At 43.4% G+C, this 23,280-nt stretch overlaps 1 protein-coding gene across 1 annotated transcript in view; it reads left to right on the top strand.

The window, feature by feature from the left end:
* The window catches only part of LOC115106241 (plectin-like), a 138,895-nt gene that overhangs the window by 69,433 nt on the left and 46,182 nt on the right, over positions 1–23,280 (top strand). Inside the window, 11 exon segments of the mRNA XM_065005601.1 lie at positions 633–816; positions 1,165–1,185; positions 3,584–3,741; positions 6,305–6,486; positions 6,669–6,807; positions 7,283–7,639; positions 7,889–7,972; positions 8,089–8,190; positions 8,334–8,432; positions 10,093–13,446; positions 13,950–20,297. Coding sequence (XP_064861673.1) covers positions 633–816; positions 1,165–1,185; positions 3,584–3,741; positions 6,305–6,486; positions 6,669–6,807; positions 7,283–7,639; positions 7,889–7,972; positions 8,089–8,190; positions 8,334–8,432; positions 10,093–13,446; positions 13,950–20,297 — 11,028 coding nt within the window.

The following is a 23,280-nucleotide window of genomic DNA, read 5'->3' as shown; positions in this document are numbered from 1 at the left end:
GTCAAGTGGTCACCCCGTTTGGGTCACTGCAAGTGTACTGAATGGAGCGGGGAGATTTCCCATGCCTTTGTTGCTTTAACGGTGAGGTTGAGTCTCGAGCTCTGTTATTTATAGAGCAGACCATGTAAACATGGACGAGTGTTTTATTGAGTTAGAAAAGCTCATGGGTTTCCAAATGGAATTATCGGCGGGGGAAGTTCTCATACTGTTACCACAGTAAGGAGCGGTGTCTACCAAAGCCTGTTTGTATTAACGTGACAAACAAACTAAAAGCCTTGATTGTATAGTAGATTTGATTTAAAAAAAAACTATAACAGGTTGTGATGCAGGCAGGGCACATGGACAGAATGACGGGGACAAATTGACAGGCAATTCGGATCGGTTCCTCTCATACGGAGGAGGTTTTGAAGGATTATAACGATTTAAGATGAACATGTTTTAGATTGACTATTTACTTACCTCTCTCCTTATTCTACCTATCCCTCTCCCCCCCCCCTCTCTCCTGCCTCTTCTTCTCTCTTTGTCTTCCTTCTCTCCTTTTCGCCCTATTTTTTTCCCTCTCTCCTCCCTCTTTCCTCACTCTCTCTCTCTCTCTCTCTCCTTTCTCCCCCTCCCCTCTCTTCCCTCTATAGTTTAAGACCATGAAGGTGGAGGAGTACAGGCTGATTATGAGGAACCTGGAGCTTCACTATCAGGACTTCATGCGTGACAGTCAGGATTCCCAGCTGTTTGGGCCGCACGACCGCATGCAGATCGAAGGCGACTACTCGAAGACCACACAGTACTACGACAACCTTCTGCGCTCTGTGGAGAAAGGTCAGTTCCACCTACATGCTCACGAACAAACACAACAAACCTCTGTTTGCCTTTATGTTTACAGCCTGGGACTTACCTGGTGTTTACATGGTGTTAACTAAGAAACTAATGGGGTATTAGTGGGTACCTTCTGGTTTGGCGACTACCTGGTTTGACAAATAATGACCTAATAAACAGTGGGCTGTAAAATAAAGTTTTGATCTCGGTAAGGGTGGCATCTACTCTCCTTCTCTGAGTACCACTAGCAAACAGTTTTTTTATACAGTGGATGTGTGTAGTCAGGGGTGAAAGGCGTGTTACTGTACACCAGTTCAGAAACATTGGGTAACTGTCAAATTCAACTTTCAGGACCAGTGGTTAAAACCAAAGGTGAGTGTGAACAGTGAACCGCCATGCTTTTGAACTATGGATGGTTGGCACGTTCAAAAATTAACAATTTGTTGTTTCCGTCACTCCAACCCCATCAACTTAGTGTTCACATTGATAGCAATGCTTTCGCTAGCTCTTACAGCTTTTGATTGAGTGCATGATATTTTGTCTTTTTTTTTGTCAATTTCCAATGTGGCTTGGTTTGTTGTTTTGTTATGCAATATAGTGCTTTCGAAAAACACATTCAGGTAGTGGTCAAGCTGTGTTTTGCTGTGTGTAGAGATACCACTGCACAGTGGGTAATATGCTTTGTTTGAATGCATATCAACGTGTGTGTGTGTGTGTGTGTGTGTGTGTGTGTGTGTGTGTGTGTGTGTGTGTGTGTGTGTGTGTGTGCGAACACATGCATGTCTGATCATGAACCATATGAATACTCTGCACTAGTGTGTGTGTACAGTTGAAGTCGGAAGTTTACATACACCTTAGCCAAATACATTTAAACTCAGTTTTCACAATTCCTGACATTTAATCCTAGTAAGGTCAGTTAGGATCCTGCTTGAGGTCAGTTAGATCACCACTTTATTTTAAGAATGTGAAATGTCAGAATAATAGTAGAGAGAATGATTTATTTCAGCTTTTATTTCTTTCATCACATACCCAGTGAGTCAGACGTTTACATACAATCAATTAGTATTTGGTAGCATTGCCTTTAAATTGTTTAACTTGGGTCAAACGTTTCGGGTAGCCTTCCACAAGCTTCCCACAATAAGTTGGGTGAATTTTGGCCCATTTCTCCTGACAGAGCTGGTGTAACTGAGTCAGGTTTGTAGGCCTCCTTGCTCGCACACACTTTTTCAGTTCTGCCCACAAGTTTTCTATGGGATTGAGGTCAGGACTCCAATACCTTGACTTTGTTGTCCTTAAGCCATTTTGCCACAACTTTGGAAGTATGCTTGGGGTCATTGTCCATTTGGAAGACCCATTTGCGACCAAGCTTTAACTTCCTGACTGATGTCTTGAGATGTTGCTTCAATATATCCACATCATTTCCCTCCCTCATGATGCCATTTATTTTGTGAAGTACACTAGTCCCTCCTGCAGCAAAGCACCCCCACAACATGATGCTGCCACCCCTGTGCTTCACGGTTGGGATGGTGTTCTTCGGCTTGCAAGCCTCCCCCTTTATCCTCCAAACATAACAATGGTCATTATGGCCAAACAGTTCTATTTTTGTTTCATCAGACTAGAGGACCTTTCTCCAAAAAGTATGATCTTTGTCCCCATGTGCAGTTGCAAACCGTAGTCTGTCTTTTTTATGGCAGTTTTGGAGCAGTGGCTTCTTCCTCGCTGAGCAGCCTTTCAGGTTATGTCAATATAGGACTCGTTTTACTGTGGATATAGATACTTTTGTACCTGGTTTCTCCAGCATCTTCACAAGGTCATTTGCTGTTGATCTGGGATTGATTTGCACCTTTTGCACCAAAGTACGTTCATCTCTAGGAGACAGAGCGCGTCTCCTTCCGGAGTGGTATGACGGCTTTGTGGTCCCATGGTGTTTATACTTGCGTATTATTATTTGTACAGATGAAGGTGGTGCCTTCAGGCGTTTGGAAATTGCTCCCAAGGATGAACCAGACTTGTGGAGGACAATTTTTTTTCTGAAGTCTTGGCTGATTTCTTTTGATTTTCCCATGATGTCAAACAAAGAGTTTGAAGGTTGGCCTTGAAATACATCCACAGGTACACCTCCAATTGACTCAAATTATGTCAATTAGCCTATCAGAAGCTTCTAAAGCCTTGACATAATTTTCTGGAATTTTCCAAGCTGTTTAAAGGCACAGTCAATTTAGTGCATGTAAACTTCTGACCGACTGGAATTGTGATACAGTGAGTTATAAGTGAAATAATCTGTCAGTGAAATAAATAAATGACTTGTCATGCACAAAGTAGATGTCTTAACCGACTTGCCAAAACCATAGTTTTTTACAAGAAATTTGTGGACCTAAGTGTAGGTAAACTTCCGACTTCAAGTGTGTGTGTGTGTGTGTGTTTTATTTATTTATATAATCAGCAATTGTAATTCCATTCAAATTACTGAGGTATTGCAGGGTAAAGAACGTACATGGAAGAAAACATGGGAAAGGTTTCACCACACTACAGTCAACCCTCTATCTTACCACACCTACATCCTGCCCTAAGCTCCTCACCATGATAACATAATAATTGTATTATTATTACCACTTAGCAGGCGCTTCTATCTGAAATGATTTACAGTACAGTGAGCACATACATTTTGAGTATGTGATCCCTGTGGGTATTGAACCCACAGCCTTGGAGCTACTTAGTGCCACACTCTTACCACCCTAACCGATCTCCACAATGTCCACGCTGCACACAGGTGAGCAGGACGAGTCGATGTGTGTGACCTACATCACCCACATCAAGGACCTGCGTCTACGGATAGAGGACTGCGAGGCTCGTACCGTGGCCCGCATCCGCAAGCCCGTGGACAAGGACCCCATCCAGGACTGTGCCCAGAAGACCACCGACCAAAAGGTGCTGTACCTAGACTGTACTAACTAAAGAATGCGTTGTGACTTAGGTCTAACCTATTTATTGAACAGGTCTCCTCTGTAAGAGACGCTCAGTGGGATCAACCTGTATAAATAAAGGATAATAAAATATAACCTCTATACAGGTGAAGGTAGCGGTGGGGGAGGGGCACCTCAGTGCTTGTGTCCATGGGACAACAGATACCGAAGATAGTCACCAAAAAAAACAACGTTGTTTTATTTGGACACTGGGAATAACGTCATAAAGAACCCTGACTGTGTTTTCAGGAGCTACTATAAAACTGTTATGGAGGGGGAAGCACCTAAAATGTGATGCCAAGCAGGGTTTGGTAGGTTACTTTCTAAATGTAATCCGTTAGTTACATGGCCACACTTGTAATAGATTACTTCCCCCTTAAGATTGCGTTAGAAGGTGGCAAACCTTTATATTACCAATTTACCAACATCTATTACAGGAGAAATCAATATTAGCGTTTACATAGCTGGCCATAAATGGATGTTGCATTTTACTTTATGGGTTGGTTATGTAGGCTTCTTCTAACCCATTGCTTTCTACTACAGATAACAATCTGATTAGGCTATGTCTTTACATTAAAAACACAAGTCTGTCAGATTTACAGTCACTCCAATTAATTGAATACCCCTTGATCTTCAAGAATAGGACTTGGAAATATGGAAATATAGATTAGCCAAATTGTTTTACTTGAGCATAACCCAAAAACAAAGGACTTACTAGCCTACTCTGTTGTTTATGGTTTTGTTGTCATGCAGGCTCATTGCTTTGAGTTTAAAAATAAATCCCGCTCTCGTTGAATGGCATTCTATGAGCACTACTGAAAAGTGCAACCTTGCATATGAAAAATGTATACCATATTCTGCATTTGCTATAGGCTTATTGTTTTCAATTTTTCTTTGGTGACACTTTGATACCTCTATAATTTGCAGAGGTTTAAGTCTATCAAAAGTGTGCGAGTTTGAGCCATGTGTCCATTAGGCCTATGGGCATTTTCCTGAATCAGCACACATTAGATCCAGCAATAAAAGCCCCGCTTGTGGTCTTCTTAAATTCAACTTGTTTTTGACAACACGATATCACAGAGGAGTTGAGAAGGAAGGAACTCCCTCCAACTTGTTTTTCTCAAGGCTGGGATCTGCACTCTGCAGCTTATTTGCAAGATCAACATTTTCACTGGCTGTCTACTTGTCACAAAAAACAATGATTTGATAGGCAGCTTAAACTTATTTCATTCAACCATTATTGTGTTAAAATACACATGTCCATTTGTGAACAGCCATCCATAACCACCACAATCCGTAAGGTGCAAATAGCTAAATGAGAGAGCAGCAGTGTGATTCAAATCAGTGCGCCATGTAGACACCAATAGGAAGTGGTATCTGCTGTCCTTAACGTCCAAGCGTTTTTTTCCCCAAGTTGGATCACCTTTGGATGCCGACAGCACTCGCACCATTGGAAGACGTACTGTAGCTTGAACTGTAGCCTACTACAGAAGCCTATTCCTGCTGTTTCCCTGCGATCCTTCACATGCATTTGGTGTGTCATCGTAGTTGTCTCTGCCTTGTGGTCAGATTCGCTCAGGCGGAACAAACATGAACTTGTTCCTTTTTTCAATGCTGATTTGAATGTCATTGAGAATAATCTATTTTTCCGAAAGTGTCTGTAATCGGATCACAGTATTTTAGCTGGTAACGTAACGTACAGCTATTTTTTTTTTTTGTAATCCGTTACTCCCCAACCCTGATACCAAGCTACAGACTGGCACCAGAAACAGGACAAAGCACTACACAGAAAAGGAGAGAGAGAGAGAGAATGAGGGAGGGGTAGAAAGAGAGGGAATGAAATACCGAGAGAGGAGACGGCGAGGCCTAATTACAGCAGATTGCAGCTATGGATAGGGCTTTCTGCGGTGGGGGAGAGAAATGTGAGAAAGAAGGGGGCTTGAGAAAGGAGATATACAAACTGTATGGGAGCCAAGTGCAGCGGGAAAGAGAGGAACGATGACTCGGTAGACGGGAGGATAGGCGGGGCAGAGGTAGATAGAGAGGGAGGGAGCGGAATGGCATGGTTGCCGCCTTCTGCGCTGCCTCTCAGGGGGGAAGAGGGAGAGAGGAGAAGGCGAGTCATGAGAGTAAGACGGAGAGCGCAAGAGAGAGAGAAGGAAAGGGAAAATATAGTAGTGTATATGCTGTCCCTGGGCTGTGTTTCTCTATGGAGACTGAGGGTGACTGGCTGGAAGGCCCACTGCCCAGCCTGCTGATCCAGCTCCTCTGGACCCTGCTGGCTCTGGGCCTAGTGGGGATCCTTTCTATGCTACTCCACCAAGACCCCTGGCAGCTCATCCCCCGGAGAGTCCACACACAGGTCAGGCTCAGGAACACACTGCTTCCTTGGTCCTGATAGGAGGGACTCGTTCAGCATTATGACACTCGGTGGAAGTTTGTAATCAGAGGAGATTTTCTCTCTTTGTTTTGCTATTTGTCCTTTTCTTTATCTTAATCGTCATGCGCTTGTTTCTCTCCTGTTTCAGAAAGTCCAAGTGGAGCTTGAGGGGATCAAGAAGAACCTGGACCAGGTGGCCGTGAAGACCGAGGAGGTCCTGAGTACCACTCCTCAGCAGTCCAGCACGGCCCCTGTCCTGCGCTCTGAACTGGACTTCACCCTGAAGAAGATGGACCACGCCTACATCCTCTCCTCTGTCTATCTAGAGAAGTGAGTTGACTTGTCGGTTTTCTTTCTGTAGCCAGTTTCCATTTTTGGGGTTCTTATTGCCCTGACAAAAGCAACAAACAAGCAAGTGAAAAATACAACATTCTATTTAAGCAGCATTAAATCTCTCACGCCACTTCCCTCCCCATCCCTCCTCCACTGACATTTCCTCTTCCTTGCCTCAGGCTGAAGACGGTGGACGTGGTCATCCGCAACACGCAGGGGGCCGAGGGCGTTCTGAAGAAGTACGAGCAGCGACTGCGCGAGGTCCAAACGGTACCCAATGACGTCAAGGAGGTGGAGATGTACCGCACCCAGCTCAAGGTGAACTGACTGGGTGTTATGTTTCCACTGAACAACCAGGCTTTTGTTCTCCGTTCTCTGAACACTTACCTCCTCTTTGTATGACACAGTTGGTCCGCTTTTTCCAAGCCAGGGAACTGGAGAGGCTTTTGCATAAACGCTACTCAGTAGATAGGTTGTGATGTTTATTACATTAAAAACACATGCGCTTTGGGACATTAATGAACTGTGTGGGATTCATTACGGGTTTGTTGACAGCCAACGCTCGTGTATTTTTGCGTTTTATATATGTATCATTGGATTATGAACATGGAAACAAGGCAGGTTTACAAAGAGAGAGAAACTGTTTATGCGATGAAACAAGACATGCATAACTTGTTCTGTGAAAAAATTGAACTTTTTCAAAGATTTTTTTGTTGTTGACGTAAGCTGCACTTATTGACAGCTTATTTAACAATCTAACTGTTGCTCTTCCCTGCCGTCTCCTTCCCTGTAGAAAATGCGCGCTGAAGCGGAGGGTGAAAAGCCTGCATTCGATTCTCTGGAGGGCGAGCTCGGAAAGGCAGCAGCCGTGAGCGAGAAGATGTCTCGTGTGCACAGTGAGCGTGACGCTGAGTTGGACCACTACCGTCATCTCCTGTCCGGTCTCCAGGACCGCTGGCAGGCTGTGTTCTCCCAGATGGACCTGCGTCAGCGGGAGCTGGAGCAGCTGGGTCGCCAGCTGGGTTACTACAGAGAGAGCTACGACTGGCTCATCCAGTGGATCGGTGAGGCCAAGCAGAGGCAGGAGAAGATCCAGGCCGTGTCCATCAGCGACAGCAAGACTCTGAAGGAGCAACTGGCCCAGGAGAAGGTACTGATGGGGGAATATTAGGGGTCCGTTACATCACTGCATTGCTCCAGGTGCTTAGCTGATCAACTGAACGTTCTGGAACTTTGTGAAAATAAATCATTGACACCTTTTTTTCGACTTATTTTGTATGCTACTTCTGAGACGATGAGCGTTATAAAGGTGTGTGTTGTGTAGTTCTCATCATTGAACATACACAGGCACACCGTGAAATCCCATCTAGACTAATTCTGATTATTTCCCCCGACATAGAAACTTCTGGAAGAGATTGAGCAAAACAAAGAGAAAGTTGACGAGTGTCAGAAATATGCTAAGGCGTATATCGACACTATCAAGGTAAGCGTGCACAACATTAGTGAGGAAACCATATTATTACATTCATATCCAGCTTTATTTAAATGTCTTCATTTCATAAAGGTTTAGTGTTGAAACATCCTGTTTCTTTCTATTAGGATTATGAACTCCAGTTGGTGGCCTACAAAGCACAGGTGGACCCTCTCTCACCCCTGAAGAAAACCAAAATGGATTCGGCCTCAGATAACATCATTCAAGAGGTCTGTGCCACTTGTGTAATCTGAGCGCAGATTGTCATTCTCTGACAACCATTTGCAATGCTAGGAGAGACGTTTAGATCAGTAGTTTAAGACTAAACCCCGCACCTAATCAAAGGTTTCCTGTTTCATTTCTTCTCCATCAGTACGTGACGCTAAGAACCCGCTACAGCGAGCTGATGACTCTGACCAGTCAGTATATCAAGTTTATCACCGACACACAGCGCCGCCTGGAGGACGAGGAGGTGCGTGACAACACACTGGGAAATCCGAACCCTAACCCATTGACAACCAATGAAAAACAAATGCATGACCACTCTTTTGCACGCACAAATGCATACACACACAATAATGTATGGATGATATTCTTTAATTTTGAGGTAAAGTATGGTTTGGAACGTTGGCATTGGCATGCTGTGCTGTAGCCGCAGGATGTTAGGGCACCTAGCAGACAGGAAGTTCTATCTCTTAGAATGATGGCCATGCGGTGCTATTCGGCAAATATGAATGCTCTACCAAAAATCAGCCTAGTGCTAAGTGTCATGGTTCTCAGATGGGAACCTGGGACTATCAATTAGAATATGGCTAGAGTGTCATATTGATTTCTTATGGTGCCTTAAAATATCCAGGGCCAAGTAGATCTATTATATGAACACCAATGACAATTGCATACTGTTTTGATAAGCAGTAGTGGCCTTGTCACAAAATTCAATGAATTGATGAAACGTTTATGTTCAGTCTGAAGCAAAAGAAAGTGAGCATCCTCAAACGATTAAGAGACCACGAGAGGAAATTCCAGTGGGTTAAGGAGAAGCAACTCATAGGGGTTTACACATTTTCTATTCTGGCCTATTCATTTTCATGTCATTTATTGAGTTGTGCCGTAATATATATTTTTTAAAGGGCGTTCTTTCTTTCACTATGTCTATTTTTCTCATTGGCCACTCTTTCTTAGATGTCAATCTAAGCTCTCCCACTGTATGCTTCAGGCCGACTGCCATGTCCTTCAACTTTCCTTTTTTCAGATGAACACACACTTCCCCGTCTCCCGTTCTTTTCTAACCCTAATGTTTTGTTTGTTTCTTTGCTTCTCTTAACTGCTTGCCAGTGCTTTGTCATGATGAATGCTTATCTTGTTTGGGCGCTAAAAGAGGTAAATAAATCCACTACGCTCCAGTCACTATTCTCTCATTATGTGCCTTACCTTCCATGCCCTCAGGCTTCAATTCATCACCTAAACTGTCAAACATTTTCATATTTACCTTACATTCACTTACTTCCGTGTCTCGTTTATACTGTGTTCGCATGGGCTTTAGGTGCTATTTTCTTTATTACATTTTCAGACAATCTTTGTACTATCCCTGCTTTCCCCTTTGCACATATTCTGCCCAGTTCCTTGATAATAGGGATCTAAAGAATACATTGCATTGTTGTGCAAGAAATCATAACAGGTTGTTTAACCGTATGAATAGATTAATTTCAACTAACTAGTTGCTGGTTGATTGTGATGTCATTTTTGAATAACAACTTTGAGTAATTTCAAGCTGAAAATAGATTATATAAAAAAAAGATTCACTTTACTATTTCACTTATGCAAAATGGTTTATCACAAAATAATTGCCTTAAGGACACCGATATTGAAAAAGATACAGTTGCATGCCACATGAGTTCCTCACTTTGTTGTGTTGTGATGTCTTGTCTCCATACATTAATTGTTACATAACCATTTTCCATCTTACTTGTTTCTACCTTGAATTGTCTTTGTCAAAGATATCTTGCTTTAACAGCATCCTCCTGAATGAATTTACATCTGAACATATATCTATCTTTAAGCCTCCTATTAACATTTAACCTGTCATGCTTAATTTTTAATATTTTCTTTACCATTTGCTTCCACTAATACAGAAAGCTGCTGAGAAAATGAAAGCGGAAGACAGGAAAAAAATGGCAGAGATGCAGGCTGAGTTAAACAAACAGAAGCAGCTAGCTGAATCTCATGCAAAGGCCATTGCCAAGGCCGAGCAGGAAGCTCAAGAGCTGAAGCTCATGATGCAGGAGGAAGTCAGCAGGAGACAAGTTGTGTCTGTAGATGCAGAAAAGCAAAAGCACAATATCCAGCTGGAACTACATGAGCTCAAAAATCTCTCAGAGCAGCAGATCAAGTCCAAGAGTCAACAGGTAGAAGAAGCCAATCAGAGCAGAGTCAAGATTGAGGAGGAAATCCGTATCATCAGGATCCAGCTGGAGACCACTGTCAAACAGAAGTTTACAGCTGAGGATGAGCTCAAGCAGCTCCGGGAAAAAGCGTCTGAAGCCGAGAGGCTGAGGAAGCTTGCACAGGAGGAGGCTGAGAAGCTCCGCAAACAGGTCAACGAGGAGACCCAGAATAAACGCAAGGCAGAGGAAGAGCTCAAATTAAAGTCTGAGGCTGAGAAGGAGGCAGCCAAGCAGAAGCAGAAGGCTCTGGAAGACCTTGAGAAGCTGAAGATGCAGGCGGAGGAGGCGGAGAGACGCATGAAGCAAGCTGAAGTGGAGAAGGAGAGGCAGATCAAGGTTGCCCAGGAGGTGGCACAGAAGAGTGCTGCCACCGAACTCCAGAGCAAACGCATGTCCTATGTTGAAAAGACATCAAAGCTGGAGGAATCACTCAAACTAGAGCATGTCACCGTCATCCAGCTGCAGGAGGAGGCAGCTCGTCTCAAGAAGCAACAGGAAGAGGCTGATATGGCCAGGGAGGAGGCGGAGAAGGAGTTAGAGAAATGGAGACAGAAAGCCAATGAGGCACTCCGCTTAAGGCTCCAGGCTGAGGAAGAAGCTCACAAAAAGAGTCGTGCCCAGGAGGATGCCGAGAAACAGAAGGAGGATGCTGAGCGTGAGGCCAGGAAGAGGGCTAAAGCTGAGGAGTCGGCACTCAAACAGAAAGATATGGCAGAGCAAGAGCTGGAGAGGCAGAGGAGGATAGCTGAGGGAACTGCTCAGCAGAAACTCTCAGCAGAACAGGAGTTAATCCGGCTAAGGGCAGACTTCGACCATGCTGAGCAACAGAGATCCCTGCTTGATGACGAGCTGTACCGCCTGAAGAATGAAGTCAATGCAGCTGAGCAGCAAAGGAAACAGCTTGAAGATGAACTGGCCAAAGTGAGGAGTGAAATGAATATACTCCTGCAGCTAAAGTCCAAGGCAGAAAAGGAGAGCATGTCCAACACTGAGAAGAGCAAACAGCTCCTTGAATCTGAAGCTGCAAAAATGAGGGACCTTGCTGAGGAGGCCGGCAAACTTAGATCCATCGCTGAGGAAGCCAAGCGACAAAGGCAAGTTGCTGAGCAAGAAGCAGCTCGTCAAAGAGTTGAAGCTGAAAGGATCCTCAAAGAGAAGCTTGCTGCCATTAACGAGGCAACTCGCATGAAGACTGAAGCAGAGATTGCCCTCAAAGAAAAAGAGGCTGAGAATGAGCGACTCAGACGACAAGCTGAGGATGAAGCTTACCAGAGGAAAGCTCTGGAGGACCAAGCCAGCCAGCACAAGCAAGATATTGAAGAAAAGATCAATCAACTCAAAAAGTCATCTGAGAATGAGTTGGGAAGACAAAAGACACTTGTAGATGAAACTCTCAAGCAGAGACGAGTGGTTGAGGAGGAAATTCGCATTCTCAAGCTAAACTTTGAGAAAGCCTCATCTGGCAAGCTTGATTTGGAGCTGGAGTTGAATAAACTGAAAAACATTGCAGAGGAAACACAACAGAGTAAACTCCAAGCTGAAAAAGAGGCTGAGAAACACAGGAAACTTGCCCTGGAGGAGGAGAAACGCAGGCGCGAAGCAGAGGAAAAGGTCAAAAAAATCACTGCTGCAGAGGAAGAAGCAGGCAGACAGTGCAGAAATGCGCAGGAGGAAGTTGAGCGCCTCAAAAAGAAAGCAGATGAAGCCAAAAAGCAGAAAGAGGATGCTGACAAGGAAGCAGAAAGACAGATCCTCGTAGCCAAACAAGCAGCACAAAAATGCAATGCAGCAGAACAGCAAGTTCAGAGTGTCCTTGTCCAACAGAAGGAGGACAACCTCACACAGAAACAGCTCAAGGAAGAGTATGAGAAAGCCAAGATGCTTGCGAAACAGGCGGAGCTTGCCAAGGAAAAGGCAGAGAAGGAGGCTGCTCTTCTCCGGCAACAAGCTGAGGATGCAGAACGCCAAAAACAGGCCGCTGAACTCGAAGCTTCCAACCAAGCCAAAGCTCAAGAGGAAGCCGTGAAATTGAGAAAGGAGGCAGAGTTCGAAGCTGCCAAGCGAGCGCAGGCTGAGGCTGATGCAATCAAACAGAAACAACAAGCAGATGCTGAGATGGAAAAGCACAAAAAGCTTGCAGAGAAAACAGTGAGTCAAAAGTCTCAGGTAGAGAAAGAGCTCACAAAGGTCAGGCTTCAGCTGGATGAAACTGACAAGCAAAAATCTGTCTTAGATGAGGAGCTGCAGCGCTTAAAGGACGAAGTCGGTGATGCGGTCAAGCAGAAGGCCCAGGTGGAAGAGGAGTTATTCAAAGTCAAGATTCAGATGGAGGAGCTGGTCAAACTGAAACTCAGAATTGAGCAGGAGAACCAGCGTCTTATCAAAAAGGACAAGGATAACACTCAGAAATTCCTGGCCGAGGAAGCTGAGAACATGAAGAAGCTTGCAGAAGAAGCTGCCAGACTCAGTGTGGAAGCCCAGGAGGCTGCACACATGAGACAGATCGCTGAATCTGACCTCTCCCAACAGAGGGCACTTGCAGAGAAGATGCTAAAGGAGAAGATGCTTGCCATTCAGGAAGCATGTAAACTGAAAGCAGAGGCTGAGATGCTCCAAAGACAGAAGGACCTGGCTCAAGAGCAGGCCCAGAAGCTGCTTGAGGATAAACAACTGATGCAGCAGCGTCTTGAGGAAGAGACTGAGGGCTTCCAGAAATCCTTGGAAGCTGAGCGCAGGAGACAGCTGGAGATCACCGCCGAAGCTGAAAACCTCAAAGTCAAAGTGTCCCAACTAAGTGATGCTCAGTCCAAAGCAGAGAATGAGGCCAAGAAATTCAAGAAGCAAGCAGATGAGATCAGTGCCCGTCTACATCAGACAGAGCTAGCAACTAAAGAGAAATGGACTGTTGTAGAGGAACTTGAAGTGCAACGACTGAGCAGCAACAAAGAGGCTGATGAGTTACGCAAAGCCATCGCTGATCTAGAAAAGGAGAAGGACAAACTGAAAAAGGAGGCCGAAGACCTACAGAATAACTCTAAAGAGGTATTGTTAGAGATGGCATAGTAGTGCAGCTTATGTCATTGTTAACCCTCTCTCTGAAAATGAACAATCTTAAATGATTTAATTACATTTCTTTATCTATTCCTTTCCTAAAAATAACCACTTACACAGTTGTATTGTTTTGAGTTATATTTATATTACGGTACACTAAGCTTAAAAAGATCATATCCCTTCCAGATATTTTCAGTTTGTCCAGGACAAAAATGTAGATTCATTATTGGTGGTGTTCCCCATAATGTTCTCCCCTTACTTAGAAGAGTGTATATACCATTATGTAACATAGGAATAATTCAATCTAATATCTATATTTTTTAACTATTTGGGACTGATTCTTATAAGTGGAGTGTATTGTACTAAAATGTAGTAATTACTTTGCTATATTGCACAGTATGTGGATTGATGGAGTTTTTTACGGAGTATTTTTTTAAATAAATGAAACTCATATTGTTCTAATTATGTTCTCGTTTTCCCTTTTTCTCAATTAGATGGTCAATGCTCAGCAGAAACAAATCCAACACGAGAAGACAGTACTCCAGCAGACATTCACCACAGAGAAGGCGGCGCTGTTGAAGAAAGAGAAACAAATTGAAGAGGAGAAGAAGAAGCTGGAGAACCAGTTTGAGGAAGAGGTCAAGAAGGCCAAGGCCCTCAAAGAAGAACAGGAACGGCAGAGGAAGCAAATGGAGGAGGAGAAGAATCAACTTCAGGCTACCATGGATGCTGCCCTCAACAAACAAAAAGAGGCTGAGAAAGAAATGCTCAACAAGCAAAAAGAGATGCAGGAGCTTGAAAGGAAACGACTTGAACAGGAAAAGCTGCTTGGCGAGGAGAACAAGAAACTTCGCGAGAAACTGCAGCAGCTCGAGGTCGCCCATAAAGAGCCAATCTCCCACACCAGAGAAATCGATATCCAGACTGACAATGTGCCTGAGGATGAACTGATCCATATGACCATGGTGGAGACATCAAAGCAGGTTATCAATGGCCAAAGTGTTGGGGATGAGGTTGACAGTAAGAAGGATACATTGTCCTTTGATGGCATCCGCGAGAAAGTACCTGCAAGCAGACTTTATGAAGTTGGCCTTTTGACGAAAAAGGAGTTTGATAAGCTGAAGAATGGCAAAGCTACCGTGCAAGACCTCAGCCAGACTGATAAGTTAAGAACAATTCTGCAGGGCAAGAACTGTATAGGGGGTGTCTTGACACAGTCTAATCAGAAAATGGCAATATATCAAGCTATGAAAGAAAAGAAACTGACTCCTGGTTGTGCTTTGATCCTCCTGGAGGCACAGGCAGCCTCTGGCTATGTAGTCGACCCAGTTAGAAACAAGAAACTCTCGGTCAGTGAGGCTGTGAAGGAAGGCCTGATCGGACCTGAGCTGCACAACAAAATGCTGTCTGCTGAGAGAGCTGTCATTGGTTACAAAGACCCTTACACCAGTAACAAGATCTCACTCTTTGAAGCTATGAAGAAGGGCTTGATTGACAGAGACCATGCCATTAGGCAGCTTGAGGCTCAGATAGCTACTGGTGGACTCATTGATCCCATAAACAGCCACCGTGTGCCCATCGAGACTGCATACAAACAGGGGCAGTTTGATGCTGAGATGAACAAGATACTGGAGGACCCTTCGGATGACACCAAGGGATTCTTTGATCCTAACACCCAGGAGAACTTAACATACCATCAGCTAATGCAGAGATGCAGCACAGATCCGGAGACAGGACTGCTGCTCCTGCCCATCACTGACAAGGCTGCTCTGAGCACATCAACCTACACAGAGGAGGAGACCAAGGATGTGTTCAGCAAGACGACCATCTCTGTGCCATTCGGAAAATTCAAAGGAAAGACTGTAACTATCTGGGAAATCATCAATTCGGAGTACTTTACCGAGGACCAAAGAAAGGATCTTATTCGTCAGTACAAGACAGGAAAGATCACAGTGGAAAAAATCATCAAGATTGTTATCACCATGGCAGAGGAAAAGGAAAAAAAGAATGAAATCGCTTTTGAGGGTCTGAGGGGACCTGTCCTTGCTACTGAACTACTGGAGTCCAAGATAATCGACAAAGACCTCTACAACAAGCTGCACACAGGCAATAAAACAATCAAAGAGGTGTCTGAAATGGAGCCTGTTCACAAATCCTTGAAGGGTACAAACTGCATTGCAGGTGTAGTTATTGACTCAACTAAGGAGACTATGTCTTTCTATCAAGCCATGAAGAAGGATATGATGAGGTTAGGGCCTGCTTTAACTCTGCTGGAAGCACAAGCAGGAACAGGATTTGTTGTTGATCCTATAAAGAATCAGAAGTTCACTGTCGATGAAGCTGTGAAAGCAACTGTCATTGGTCCTGAGCTGCATGAAAAACTACTGTCAGCTGAAAGAGGTGTTACAGGCTACAAAGATCCTTACACAGGAAAGACTGTGTCTTTGTTCGAAGCAATGAAGAAAGAACTCATTCCAAAAGATCAGGGCATCAGACTCCTAGACGCGCAGCTTGCAACAGGAGGCATCATTGATCCAGTGAAAAGCCACCGCATCCCACATGATGTTGCCTGTAAACGAGGCTTCTTTGATGATGAAATGAAGCATATTCTGAATAATCCAACTGATGATGTTAAAGGCTACTTTGACCCCAACACACAGGAAAATGTCACATACTCACAGCTATACAAGAGATGTGTCACTGACAATAAATCTGGCCTTCAGCTTCTTCCTCTGTCTGAGAAAGCAATCAATGCAAAGGAAGAGCATACATACACAGACGTCCAAACCAAAGAGGCCATGAGCCAAGAAACAATGGAGCTGCAGTCTGGTCCATTCAAAGGGAAGAAACTCACTATCTGGGAAATTATCCACTCTGAATATATTACAGAGGAACAGAGAATTGACCTGATGAGGCAGTATAGGTCTGGAAAGATTACAATAGAAAAGATCATCACGATTGTGATCACCATTGTAAACGAGAAAGAGGCTAAGAAACAAGAGCAAGACAGCTTTAAAGGGCTTAGAGCACCTGTTTCTGCCAAGTCACTGTTTGATTCCAAAATCATTGACAAATCTACGTTTGACATGCTCCAACAAGGCAAAAAGACACCTACACAGGTCAGCGAAAATGTCAATGTAAGCAAGTACCTGCAGGGCTCTGACAGTATTGCTGGTGTCTACCTTGAACCGACAAAAGAGAAGATCAGCATCTATCAAGCTATGAAGAAAAATCTTCTGAGACACAACACAGGCCTGTCACTTCTAGAGGCCCAAGCTGCCACAGGGTTCATTATAGATCCAGTGAAGAACCAGTACCTGTCAGTGGATGATGCAGTTAAAGCAGGCATTGTCGGCCCTGAGCTACATGAGAAACTGCTTGCTGCTGAAAAAGCAGTCACTGGTTACAAAGATCCCTTCACGGGCAAAACAATCTCTCTCTTCCAAGCAATGGAAAAAGATCTAATCATTAAAGAGCATGTCATGCCACTCTTGGAGGCCCAACTGAGTTCAGGAGGAATCATTGATCCTGTGAACAGCCACCGCGTTCCTATTGACGTTGCCTATCAGAAGAGCTTTTTCAGCAAAGAAATGACACACAGCTTCTCTAAACCATCTGACGATAACAAAGCTTTCTCAGACCCCAATTCAGATGATAAAGTAACATACAAACAGCTGAAAGAGAAGTGCACTAGAGATCCTGATTCAGGCATGAACCTTCTACCACTTTCCAAGCCACAGGCCCCTATTGTGGTGGAGAAGACATACCTCTACACGGAGGAACAGACGCAGAATGACCTGGCCACAACACAAATTGACCTCCCCAGTTCACTTGAGTCCCTTGCTGGAGGGTCAAAAAGTCTCTGGGACATCATGAACTCAAATCTACTTCCTGAGCAAGAGAGGAAGAAGCTGATGGAGGAGTATCGTTCTGGCAGTATCACTAAAGAGCGCATGATCATCATCATTATTGAGATTATGGAGCAGAGAGAGATCATCCGAGGTGAAACTGTTAAGTCCTGCAACACAATCAGACGTAGGGTCACTATCGAGGAGCTCTACAATTCCCGTATCATTGACCTGGAGACATTCAACCTGCTGAAGCAAGACAAAAGAAACATCCGTGACATTATGGAGATGCAGAGTGTGAAGCAGTATCTGTTTGGCACGGGCTGCGTTGCTGGTGTCATATCTGACTCCACTTCCAGGATGAGCATTTATTCAGCGATGAAGAGAGGGTTCTTGAAGCCTGAAATTGCCCTTAGTCTCTTGGAAGCACAAGCAGCAACAGGATTCATAATTGATCCTGTCAGAAACGAGACACTCACTGTTGATGAGGCTGTCCGCAAGGGTGTGGTCGGCCCTGAGATCCATGACAGACTTCTGTCAGCTGAGAGAGCGGTCACGGGCTACAAGGACCCTTACAGTGGCAAAATAATATCTCTCTTCCAAGCAATGAAAAAGGACCTTGTTCTGGAGGATTATGCTCTGAAAATGTTGGAGGCTCAGACTGCCACAGGAGGCATTATGGATCCTGATTTCTACTTCCACCTCCCAGCGGACATTGCCACACAGAGAGGATACATCAACAAGGAAACAAATGAAAGGCTTGCTGATGACGTAAAGGGATTTGTTGACCCTGTCACTGAGGAGAAACTTTCTTATGCCCAATTACTCAGGAGATGCAAGATTGACCCTACCAATGGGATGCGCTTGCTGTCACTGGGAGACAAGAGACTGACGTTCAAAGGTCTTAGAAAACAGATCACCATAGAGGAGATGTTACGCTCTCAGATCATCGACCAACAGACGGTCAATGAGCTGAATGAAGGTCTGATTTCAGTGGAAGAGGTTAGCCGTAGACTCCAAAAATACCTTGAGGGCACAAGCTGTATCGCTGGTGTTTATGTAGAGGGAACTAATGACCGTCTATCAGTCTACCAAGCCATGAAAAAGAACATGATCAGGCCAGGAACTGCCTTTGAACTGCTGGAGGCTCAGGCTGCCACAGGCTATGTAATTGACCCAATCAAAAATCTCAAACTTACTGTCAATGAATCTATCAAGATGGGAATAGTGGGGCCAGAATTCAAAGACAAGCTTCTCTCTGCTGAGCGTGCCGTGACAGGTTACAGAGACCCCTATTCCGGAAAGACAATCTCTCTGTTCCAGGCCATGAAGAAGGGGCTCATCTTAAAAGACCATGGAATACGTCTCCTTGAGGCTCAGATTGCCACTGGCGGAATCATTGACCCAGAGGAGAGTCATCGCTTGCCAGTGGAGGTGGCCTACAACCGTGGCCTCTTCGACGAGGAGATGAATGAGATTCTCACAGATCCATCAGATGACACCAAGGGTTTCTTCGATCCCAACACTGAGGAGAACCTGACATACCTCGGGCTAATGGAGAGGTGCATCACTGACCCAGCTACTGGCCTTGTCCTCCTGCTCCTGAAGGAGAAGAAGCGCGAGAGAAAGACCTCCTCCAAATCCTCTGTCCGCAAACGCCGAGTGGTCATCGTGGACCCAGAGTCAGGCAAAGAGATGACTGTCTATGAGGCATTTAGAAAGCAGCTCATTGACCATCAGACCTACCTGGAGCTTTCTGAGCAGGAGTGTGAGTGGGAAGAGATCACACAGACATCCTCTGATGGCGTTGTCAAGTCAATGATCATCGACAGACGGTCAGGAAGACAGTATGACATTGATGACGCCCTCGCACGAGGCCTCATCGACCAGACTTCACTTAGTACCTACCGCTCCGGAAACCTGTCCATCACTGAGTTTGCTGACATGCTGTCTGGAAACATGGGTGGCTTCCGCTCCCGGTCATCCTCTTTTGGTTCCACCTCTGGTTCCACCTCATCATCATACAATCCCATGAGCCCCATACCCTCCATTAGACCCCCTGCAATCATGTGGAATGACCCCACGGAGGAGACTGGCCCTGTAGCCGGAATCCTGGATACAGACACTTTGGAGAAGGTGTCAGTCACAGAGGCCATGCACAGGAACCTTGTGGACAATATAACAGGCCAAAGACTACTTGAGGCACAAGCCTGCACAGGGGGCATAATTGACCCAACTACTGGTGAACGATTCGCTGTTACTGAGGCAACCGAGAAAGGGCTTGTGGACAAGGTGATGGTGGACCGTATCACCCTGGCTCACAAAGCTTTCAATGGATTTGAGGACCCAAGAACCAAAGTGAAGATGTCTGCCTCCCAAGCTCTAAAGAAAGGCTGGCTGTATTATGAAGCTGGGCAACGTTTTCTGGAAGTCCAATACCTTACGGGGGGGCTGATTGAACCGGATGTTGAGGGTAGAGTCTCACTGGACGAATCCATCAGAAAGGGCACAATTGATGCTCGCACTGCTCAGAAGCTGAGAGATGTGAGCGCTTACTCCAAATACCTTACATGTCCCAAAACCAAACTAAAAATCTCTTACAAAGATGCCATGGACAGAAGCATGGTTGAGGAAGGATCTGGCCTGCGACTGCTGGAGGCCTCCTCACAGTCAAGCAAAGGGCTGTACAGCCCATACAATGCCAGCAATTCCGGGTCTGCCGCTGGCTCCCGGTCCGGGTCCAGGACTGGATCCAGAACAGGATCCAGAAGAGGCAGCTTTGATGCCACAGGTTCCGGTTTCAGTATGAACTTCTCATCCTCCTCCTTCACCAGCTCCAGCAATTACGGTGGCCGCAGATATGATGCAGGACCTCATAATGGGCTCAACTTGGATGAGCTAGCCCAAGCCCTTATGGCTCTAGCAATGATCAGGCCATGCAGCTCAGAAGAACAACGAGCCTTCCCAATGATGATACCAATGCATACCACAGTCGCATAATTTATAGGAAAAGAAATTGACATTTGAAAAACAAATAATTAATTTATTCTGCTCATGTGGTCACATTCGGAAATGGCTGGAAGTAATTAAATGCAGGTCCTCATATATATGTCCAAAACAATGCCTTATCTCTCCAGCCTTAATTTCTTATAACTATTAGATCAATTTAATGTTTTGTTCCATTTTATTGCAATTTTTATTGATTAGTAAGTAAATTTATATTTTAAGTGCAAAGTATCGGATTTAGTTTTTACTTCATATAAAGTGATCACAATTGATTTTATAGTTCGCGTTAACACAACTTGTATACTTAAGCTTTCCGAAACGAATATATGTACCTCGAACAGATATATTTTTCCAGTTTTCTTTTTCTTTTTGAATTTAAGAATATTTTTGTCCTCTTTCTTTTATCTGTTTGCCAATATCCTATGAAATATGCCAACATAGATATTATAGTGACACTTTTAGATGTCTTCATATTTCTGAATGTCTGTATAGAGTTTGACCCAGAGTTTTTTTTATTTAAAAAAAAAAGTGAAATCAGTTATCTGGCACAGTAAAACAAATAGTCGCAGAGCAGAATTTAAAAAACACTACTTAAACAGTGGACGACGACTGCAACATTCAACGTTAAATGAACTGCTTCCGTGTCCTACATCCCAGACAACATTGCCCTTTCTGCTCAGTGGACAGGCCCATGTACCAAGTCATCACCTTATTCTTAATCGCCCACTCCAAAGTTATGAACTATTATACCCATCATTACGGACTACTATACCCACCATGTACCTCTTGTCAAGTGTTCCTGGTAGACTGTCCTCAGAAAATGTCAGGCTTCACCATGCTTCCTCTGACATTAGAGGCAAAGATCTGCATCCTGGATGTTGCTTTGGTTCTTGTAAGTTGAAATCAGTTTTCTGATTTTATCATTTTAGTAATGTAGTTTTGTAAAATACTTTCCTTTTATCCCTTTCATCACAGCCATACACCTTCTCTACTCTCCTCTGATTCTGTTTTTTCTCTTCCCCCTTTATCGCTAGCATTTAAATTCTAGTTTGGAAGAAAGCGCTATCAAACATTTTTATCAGTTAGATGATTATGATCATGCCTTTTTCACCTCAGTATTTTAAGATGAGTGATTCCCTTTTTTTGGCAGATGTCTCATTCCATCAGAATTCGATGGGGATTTGCAGATACTCAGATGGGCATGGCTGATGAGTCTCTTAACAGGGACGATATCCCAATTCAACAGCTTCACCATCCAGAAATTCAGGTAAATTCATCATCCACCATGTAAAGCATTAAATCATCAAATACATTTGGAATGTATTTATTTGTTTGCATTACAATTATTTCAGATTTTTTAAATATATTTTTTTACTGTTGGTTTTGTTGTCTCAAATTATAATTTTTGTTTTGTTTTTAGATCTGCCATTGAGTACCTTGCTTCCATTGCACCTCCCTCATTTTTGAAGACAGTTGAGGCTTGTGACCCCTGAAGTCTCCCTGGGATACCATACTAGGAACAAACTCCATGAATTTTTTGTTTTGTCCAACGTTCGTACTTGAATATTGATCATAATCCCCGTATTTTGGATTACACCTCTTACACATGACTATGTTTATGGGCTTTCACATTGTCAGCGCCATGAAGATGAAATGCAGTGTAATCTTAATTTTCTGTAAGCAACATCAATGTAACATCAGTCAGAACCAAAGTAAATAGTTGCTGAGATGACATTGCAATATCTGATCTGATATGACAATACATTGAATGAATGTACATATTTTATAGGATGAATACATTTCAAGACATTTTCTGACATTTTACATATTTCCTTTGCAAAAATGATTTTGAAGCTTTGTCATATGTCGCTTTTCAACCAGTATTGGTATGTTTTCCATACCAAGTATGTTTGTTTTCTGTTCTGCTTCTAGGAAGTGTTTTACTTCTGTAAATCTTCGTTTTCATTTTTCATCATATTTTTCATATCTTATATAATACATTTTTGCTTTGCATGTTTTATTAATAACTTGGTAATAAATATTTTTTGGGGGAAAAATTATTGTAAGAAGAAGAGAATAGGACATGAATCTGCTCTGCAAAACAAGTTTTGTTAAATGCAGATTTAAGTGGTAACAAGATATTTAATCAAAACTAACTGGTTGGTTTTGCTCATTAACATATTTTTGTGTTGAGTGGCATGGTGAGTGGAATCTGGTGTATGTTTTGATGATGAACACTTTAATGTAAATAAATGTGCTTTAAAAAGGTCATCTTGTCAACTACATTTCAATATCCAGGTAAATCACACTGACCATGGAATTATCTACACAGTGACCGTACCGCATACAGAACATATCACTATTTTCAGCATAACACATATGATTACATTGTGTGTACCTGTAGGCACAGTATAGATATTCACACTAAAGGCTATAAACCAATTTATTGGTAGCAGCATCTGATATACTCTGTTTTTCATGCAAAATTGCTCCATTTAAAAAATATATATATATATATTAAACCAGGTAAGCTAGTTGAGAACAAGTTCTCATTTGCAACTGCGACCTGGCCAAGATAAAGCATAGCAGTTCGACACATACAACAACACAGAGTTACAAATGGAATAAACAAACATACAGTCAATAATACAGTAGAAAAAAAGAAAACAGTCTATATACAGTGAGTGCAAATAAGATTCATATGACTTCAGTTTAAGACATTGTTTTTTGTGGTAGGCCTTATACTTTAGTTTAGTAATTTTATTGTGGTATGCATATACTTAAGCTTAAAATCATTGTTCTGTACAGTGGTGGAAAAATTACACAATTGTCATACTTAAGTAAAAAATACCTTAATAAAAAATGACAAAGTTGAAAGTCACCCAGTAAAATAATACTTGAGTAAAAGACAAAGTATTTGGTTTTAAATATACTGTACTTAGGTATCAGAAGTAAATGTAATTGCTAAAGT

This window comes from Oncorhynchus nerka, linkage group LG3, assembly GCF_034236695.1.
Source record: "Oncorhynchus nerka isolate Pitt River linkage group LG3, Oner_Uvic_2.0, whole genome shotgun sequence".
Taxonomy (NCBI): Eukaryota; Metazoa; Chordata; class Actinopteri; order Salmoniformes; family Salmonidae; genus Oncorhynchus; species Oncorhynchus nerka.
The sequence above is the reverse complement of the archived record's forward strand: the minus strand, read 5'-3'. Positions and strand labels throughout refer to the sequence as shown.